General features: G+C 45.1%; 1 protein-coding gene across 1 annotated transcript in view; it reads left to right on the plus strand.

The window, feature by feature from the left end:
• The first annotated feature begins 335 nt into the window (after nucleotides 1-335).
• The window catches only part of TMEM9B (TMEM9 domain family member B), a 43,331-nt gene continuing 35,727 nt past the window's right edge, over nucleotides 336-7,939 (plus strand). The window contains exons 1-2 of the mRNA XM_019519600.1: nucleotides 336-524; nucleotides 4,613-4,704. Of these exons, the coding sequence (XP_019375145.1) occupies nucleotides 453-524; nucleotides 4,613-4,704 (164 nt within the window). The 5' untranslated portion in view covers nucleotides 336-452. The remainder of the gene's footprint in view (nucleotides 525-4,612; nucleotides 4,705-7,939) is intronic.

Genomic DNA, 7,939 nt, shown 5'->3' on the forward strand with positions numbered 1-7,939 from the left:
GTGTGTTCAGTGCGTGTGTTTTCACTGTATGTGTGAATGTACACGTTCTCTGGGGTGTGTTTTCACTGTGTGCTTTCCCTGGCGGTGCGCGTTCCTACTCTACGCACTCAATTCCGTAGTTCCAAGGACGCTGCTGTAGCTGAGGTGTGATAAGCAACGCTTGTAGCCCTGCTCCATGACGTCAGGGCGTGACGTGCAGCCAGCAGTCTCGCACTGAGAGGCCTCGGGCAGGCTGCCCGGAACGCTGAGGCTGACACACGCCCGGAACCTTCAGACGACGCCGCGCCAGGGGGGGAGCCCTTTCGAGAGAGGACTCGCGATCTCGTCACGTGACGCGCGGGCGACGGAAGGCGGAAGTGATGGTGCCACAGCAGCCGTCGGGAGCTAGGGAGCTGTTGTCGTGGCTCCACCGGTAATAAAGGACCGGGCGGATACGGATCCGGGACTCGACGATGGCAGCACGCGCCGGGCTGTGCTCGCTGCTGGCGCTGGCGGTGCTCGCGGGGCTTGGGGCGGCCACGAAGGTGAGCCCCGTGGTGCGGCCGCACCCTGCTGGGGGGGTGGCACCGGCGGGCGGAACAGCAGTTACAGCGAGCGAGCGGGCTGTGCGTGCGTCGTAACCCCCCCTCCAAGCCTGTGCGCGCGTGCGCGTGTGGAACCTGGCGGCAGGGGCCTTTCGCTCTCCGCGGCCGGGGGAGCGGGCAACCGCAGTCCGGGAGCCGCGCGCTGGCGGGGTCACGTGTGGGGGGTGCAGGGCCTCTGCTGCCAGGGCTTAGGAGGCAGCTCCCCCCACACACAAATATACACACATACATGCGTACACATACACAAGTACATGCATGTGCATACACATAACCAAGTACATGTGTGCACACATACATAAATGTACATACAGGTACATGCGCACATGCACATACATGTGTGCACCGGCTTCTGTGGACTGAAGCCAGTTTACTCGCGTTGTGCAAGGACATATGCAAAGTAGCTTATAAGTCGACCCGCACACCTTACGTGCTCCCCCACCTCTCTTCCTTTTTCACTTCTGTCGCTGCCTGCTTGAGAGGCAGACTTGGCACTGGCTGTCCCATTCTGGCATTCAGCTCTCATGTCAGAGACCTGCTGCAGATAGTCCCAAAACTAAGGAGGGTCATGGGAAAATTATGACGATTGCTTGAGCTTCCTGAGCCAATAGGCTTGGTATTGGTGGTCTTGGTCTTTGGCAGACAGACGTTTGTTTGTTTGTTTGTTTGTTTTTTAAATTCTTTTCTGTGTCGAAAGGGTGAAGTGAGCTCTGTTTTTTGTTTGTCAGCCACACTGTTTTGTGACTTCTGTCAGAGAAATGGGATCTTGGTAGATGTCATGTGAATAAGCTGGATTTTGGTAGATGTGTCTCTCTTCTTGTCCCTGCTTATTTTTCAGCTATAAGATGTGAATATTAGGGCTCTGACCTTACTAACTGGGACGATATCATAAATTTCGTAGATTTTCAGGGTCGGAAGGGACCTCAGCAGATCACTGAGTCTGCCCCCCTGCCCTGGGCAGGAAAGAGTGCTGGGGTCAGATGATCTCAGCCAGGTGCTTGTCCAGTCTCTTCTTAAAGACCCCCAAGGCAGGGGAGAGCACTAGCTTCCTTGGACGCCCATTCCAGGCTCTGGTAACCCTTATCAGGAAGAACTTCTTCCTGATGTCTAACCTGAATCTGCTCTGTCAGTGTGTGGCCATTGTTCCTAGTTACTCCAAGGGGCGCCTTGGTAAATGGAGTATCTCCTGTTTCTTGCTGCCCGTCCCCCTGACAAGTTTGTAAACAGCCACCCAATCTCCTCTCAGCCTTCTCTTATGGAGGCCAAAGAGATCTGTATCCCATAACCTCTCCTCATAGGACCTATCCTGCAGGCCCCTAACCATATGAGTGGTTCTCCTCTGGACTCTCAAGCTTTTCCACATCCCTCCTGAAGTGCGGTGCCCAAAACTGGATGCAGTACTCCACCTGTGGTTTTACCAGGGCTGCATAGAGGGGAAGTATTACCTCCCTAGATGCACTTATTAATGCATGATAGACTGTGGTTAGCTCTGTTGATCATTTTATCAGATTGCCGACTCATGTTCATCTTTAAAGCAACTATGACTCCGAGATCCCTTTCTGCTGTTGTGCTACATAGAAAATCCTCCCCCAATCTGTATGTGTATTGGTGATTCCTCCTTCCTAGGTGCGGCACTTTGCACTTATCATTGTTCAACTGCATCCTATTTTGTTCTACCCACTTTTCCAACTTGTCCAAATTCTGCTGAATCCATTCTCTGACCTCCAATGTGTCTGCTTTGCCCCATAATTTAGTGTCATCTGTGAATTTGGACAGTGTGTTCGCTATGCCCTTGTCCAAATCACTGATGAAGATGTTGAACAGCATTGGCCTGAGGACCAAGCCCTGTAGGACACCATTGCCTACACCATTCCAGGTTGATACCAGCCCATCCACTACCACTCTCTGAGTGCATCCCATGAGCCAATTTGCCACCTACCTGACTGTGTAATCATCTGAGTCACAGCCACTCAGTTTTTTTAATGAGAATGGGATGTGATATCAATCAAAGGCTATTTTAAATCCATGTATATGACATCTACCTTGACTCCTGCATCTAAGCAGTTTGTGACCTGGTTGTAAAAAGAAACAAGGTTTGTCAGCCAGGATCTACCTGATGTGAATCCATGCTGATTGCCCTTCAGCATTACTTTCCTGCTGGACTTGCACAAATGTATTCCTTAATCATTTTTTCAAAGGTTTTCTAAGGATAGAGGTGAGACTAACTGGTCTATAGTTACCCAAATCCTTCTTCATCCCCTTTTTGAAAATGGGGACCACATTGGCCCTTTTGCAGTCTGCTGGGACCTGCTCTGAGCACCATGAGTGCTCATTGAGCATCTGTCAGGTATGGGAGGGCAATCAGGCACATGTCTGTCAAGAAAGCTTTTTGCTGCAGAGCTTCTGTACTGCTGTATTTTCAGAATGAAGAAGGGGAGCAGGGGCCTCCAATGTGTGTCCTCTTTTGCCGTGTCTCTGTCTTGTTGCCCAAATTTTACAGTGTCCTGGGTGTGAGCACCTTATTCTCTCTGTGGTTTCATTCTGGTCTCTTCTGGCTTCTGCTGTTTCATTGCTCTAGATTTGTTTTGATTTTCTTTTTATCTGATTAAAATGTGAGTTGGTGCTGTGCTGTTGACTGCTGTCTTGTAGCAGATGAACACTCAAGACATAAATCTCTTTGCTGTCTTTTAATGAGTGTGAATGCTCTTTTATGAGCTGACAGCAAGCACTTCCTGCTTTATTCAGGGATCTTGACGCATAGCATTTTCCTTTAATATTAATTAGACCTTGGACTTTCCTGCAGCAAGGTATAAATATGCAAAATGATTGTTGTCCTCAGCAGGTGAGTAAGCCAGACCAGTCCCTGGTGGTTTTTCTAATGAGCTACAGCCACTTAAGCTTGCTCTTACCTTTACTGACCAAACCAGTGTTGAATCCAGGCTAGATATTTCTCATCCTTGCCTTTATAAACAGCCTCCTGTGCTACACTTAATCGAAAGCTTACTTGAATCAAGTGGGCTAAGTTTCACCGTTGGCTCTTGCTGTCACTTGCTCAAAACAGTTAATCTGATTTGTGATTAAGCCAGCCTCTGAAGGATTTATAAACCTATTGCTGGTCTCTCCAAAAACCTACCACATTGCTGGACTTAAGAAAAGGGAAGACTTGTTTCCTTATTATAGGCTTCCATAACTCCCTTCCCATTTGAATACAACTCCTCCCAGTCCAAAAGAAACTAAAAAACTTTTAAGTGCAATTTCCAGTGTATATCTCTGTACTGTTCATTCTGTTGTACTTTCCTTTCTTCAGTGCTTTCCTTGCATTTACTTGGGCTCTGCTACTTTCTTTTCCTTTTGGTTTGCTTCTTTGTCTTTCTCTTTCTTTTATGTCAGATTCCAGTTGGCTGCCCTTGACTTTGGTCTCTTTGTCCTCTTACCCCCCCCAGTTGAATTAAAACAAGAGGGTCATGTGCTACAGTGCTTCCCCTAATGGTTTCTTGTAAAAGTCTGTCTCTGCCCAGGAAGGACAGTAAGTAATCAGTGAGGAAAGACTTGTCGACCAGGGTACTGTTATCAGGCTCCCTTGTTGACTGTTTCCTCATCCAGCCTTTTTATGCTGTTCACTGTCCAACTCTGCATCATCTTCAATGTGTGATGACAGCTGTACAGAGAATTCAGCTGTGCCATGCTAAAAACCTCTTTAAAAAAACCATGCTATAGAAAATTGAGAACATTTAAAGCAATGCATTTTGTTATTCCAAAGAAATCGTTGTCATGTGAGTAAGTTCCTGCTATAATATTACTTTGATCTGTAAAGTTCTGGCAATTGAGTGCTCTCCTTTAGAACAGCTACTACTTTCTCTGACACTTGTGGGGAAGAGGGGGAGCAGCGATTATGATGATGTAGATACTTTACAAATAGTTGAAGTACATGTATAATGTATATTGTAGCTGCTAAATTTTTGTTGTTTTGTTTTTCTGTTAAGGGCTTTGGTGGTTGAAAACACTTTTTGCTAAGCTTGTTTATTTTTCAGGATTCAGAGGATGTCCGATGTAAATGCATATGTCCTCCTTACAAAGACAGTCGTGGCAATATTTACAACAGAAATGTTACACAGAAAGACTGGTAAGTTTGTGGGGAATTATAAAGGTTTATAAGGTTATGTTTCATTTGGGTTTGTCACCTTTCCAAGATGACATGCATGAGAGATGGTTATCTCTTTTGTAATTGTATGAAGAGAACTGTAGCATTGGGCAAGGCCTCAAGCCATTCTCTCTGCTCTTTTTTTTTTGTTGGGGTGGAGAGGGGGATGGATTAGGGGTAGGGGTGCACTGATAGAGATTTTTGCGGCCCATACCGATAGCCGATTATTAAGGAGGTATATCGGCCGATACTAATCTGATTTCTGCTTACAGCCCAGTAGCTTGGTGAGCTGCCTCCAGCTGGTCAGTCTGATGTTGGGGGCGGGGAAGGGGCATGTGGGGGGCAGATGAAGGCTCTTGCAGTGAGGGAGGCATGGGGCTGGAGCTGGGGCAGGGGCAAACGCTGCCCAGCCAGGGTGGGGTGGGCATGGGATGGAGCTGCAACTCATTTGGGGGGTGGGGGTGGGAATGGCTCCTCCGGCTGCACAGCGCTCATCTGGGAGCCACTGTACCACCGGCTCATCTGGCACTTGCCTGCTTATCCCGCTGTTCCCACCACTTGTCTGGGAGGGCGTGGTTGGGGGGGGCGTATGCCCCTGGATCTGTGCGGGGCGGGCTGGAGCCAGAGCTGTGCCAAGCTCTTCCTGGCGGGGTGGGGCTGCACTGGGAAGAGGCTATGGCAAATTTGGAGTTTCCTCTTTGAAATCTCTGGGTTTGTCTTGTAAATAATGTATAGGTGTTTTCCGACATAACAGTGCTAATATTGTGCAACCCCCCATAGCGTTCTTAAAAGCGTCTCCCTGGTTGAGAATCACTGGAATGGATTGTAATTATTTGGCTTTGAGAAGGATTCTTCAATTAATGAGTGTCCTGCTATGTCAAATTCCTGATCAACTGTTTTTTAATGGAATTTAGCTAGAGGGTGCATTCGTGTGCATTAAAGTTGGGAATGTTAGTGGTGTATATTTAGCCTTCTATTCAGCAATAAAACTTGCTTGTAGATGCAGAACAGTATGATATACAGCATCCATTTAGTATTAGTTCAGTTACTTATGTGACACAGAGGAGCTAGATCAATTTTTAGCATCTCTAAATTATTCACCACATAATGGCTGCTTACAACTGGTTTATTCGCTCGCAAAGTCTGATGTTAATGTTTAATATGGTGAGCATCTTGGGTATAATAATGAGCCTACAATTCAAGAGTCTTGTTGGTTCTTTCCCTGAAATTATTTTTGGTGCTTCAGACACTGGAACTAATCACGCAGGAGCTTGTATGTATAAGTTGAGGATGCAGGAACCTTACTAAAAGTGTTTGCCATGTGGTGAATTTGGGTCCATAGCTGTTGTGGACCATTTCAGCTCTGACTGAATAATGCATTAAACTGCGTGTCTGGTACAAAGGGTAACTATTGCTGAGCCACTCTGTAATATGAACCACAATGTGATTGGACTTGACAGTCTTGTAAGAGGGGAGAAAACAGAAAGAGAGCTACCATTGTAGCTTTTAACTTTAAGATGGGGGAACTAGAAAGAAGTTAAAAGTGGCACCAAAGAAGGTTAAAAACTTGCAACCAGCATGGAAGCTGCTTAAGAACACCATATTGAAGACACAAAGTAACTGCCTATTACAAATAATTTTTTTTTTAAAGGAGGGAGGAACGTAGATCACATGGTCAAATGACACTAAGAAAAGGAAAAAAATACTCATTTAAAAAGTGAAAGTCAAATCTAGCAGGTCAAATGTAAAAGTGCAATAATACAAGCTAAAAAAGAATTTGAGGAGGAATTTACTAGAGACATAAAGCATAACAATAAAAAAGTTTTAAAGTATGTTAGAAGCGGAAGGTTGCTTGGGAATCAGTTGGGCCACTGGATGATCAGGTTGTAAAAAGAGTACTAAAGGGGGCAAGGCTATTACTGAGGACCTCAGTGAGTGCTTTGCATCATTCTTTACTCTTGTTAAGGAGATTTCCTTATCGGAACCAATCCTTCTAGAGCACATCAACAGAACTGACCCAAAAAAACACTTTTCTGCATGCGGTTAAATGAGAATTTCTGGGGAGAAATCAGCATGGCTTTTCAAAAGGGAGATCATGCCTCATCAGGCTATTAGAATCTTTTGAGGATGTCAACCAGAATGTGGATCGGAGTGATATAGTGTATCTGGACTTCAAAAAGCCTTTGACAATGTCTTGCATCAAAGGCTCAGTGGAATTTGGGTTGCCATGAGATTAGTGCTTGTGGATCAGAATTTGATGTAAGGATAGAAAAGAAAGAGTAGGTATAAAGGGTCAGTTTTTAAAATGGAAACAAGTAAACAGTGGGGTGCCCTGAGTATCTGTATTGGGATCCATGGTTTTTAATATAACAATGTGGGGAGGAGGGTTGGTAGTAATGTGACCAAGTTTACAAATGACACAAAATTATTCAGAGTAATAAAGAGCAATGCAGTCTGCAAAGAACTACAGAAGTATCTTGCAAAACTGAACTAATGGGCAACAGAATTGCAGATTAAATGTCATGTTTATAAGTGGGAAGTGATGCATATGGAAAAAATAACCCAAATTATACATACACAGGGATAGGTTCTACATATTAATTGTTATCTCACAGGAAGATTTCTTGGAGTCATTTTAGACAGTTTGCCAAAAACATAAGTTCAGTGTTCAGCAGCAGTCAAAAAGACTAATTAAAATATTAGAGATTATTAAAAAGAGAATTGTAAGCAATGCAATGGTATGGTAAAGGCTTACAAAAATATTCAGTGCTGCAGTGAAATAGGGATTTACCTGTCACGCTACTAGAACTAGAGTACATGAAATGAAACTATTAGGGAGTGGGCTTAAAACCAACAAAAGGAAGTTCTTTTTCACACAGCATATAATAAACTTGTGGAACACATTGCCACACATGTAAAGGCTGATGGTTCTAATCCATTTCAAAGGGGAATTGGAAAGATTCGTGGAGGAAAGATCTAGCAGTAGGTATTGAATTACCGTAGCAAGATGCAGCCTTTGAATCAGAAGTTCCTAAACCTGTGAATATGGGAAGCTGCAACAGGAGTGGAACAGGGCCAGGAAAATTCTGGACATACCCTGTTCACCCTCTCCCTCGGCATCCTCTCTGTCACAGACAGGATGCTGGTCTACATGGACCTATGGTCAGACTCAGTAAATGGCAGTTCTTGTGTTCTCGTGAGACTAAGTAGAAGTGTT

Source organism: Gavialis gangeticus, unplaced genomic scaffold (assembly GCF_001723915.1).
Source record: "Gavialis gangeticus isolate Ggan-Ray unplaced genomic scaffold, GavGan_comp1, whole genome shotgun sequence".
Taxonomy (NCBI): Eukaryota; Metazoa; Chordata; order Crocodylia; family Gavialidae; genus Gavialis; species Gavialis gangeticus.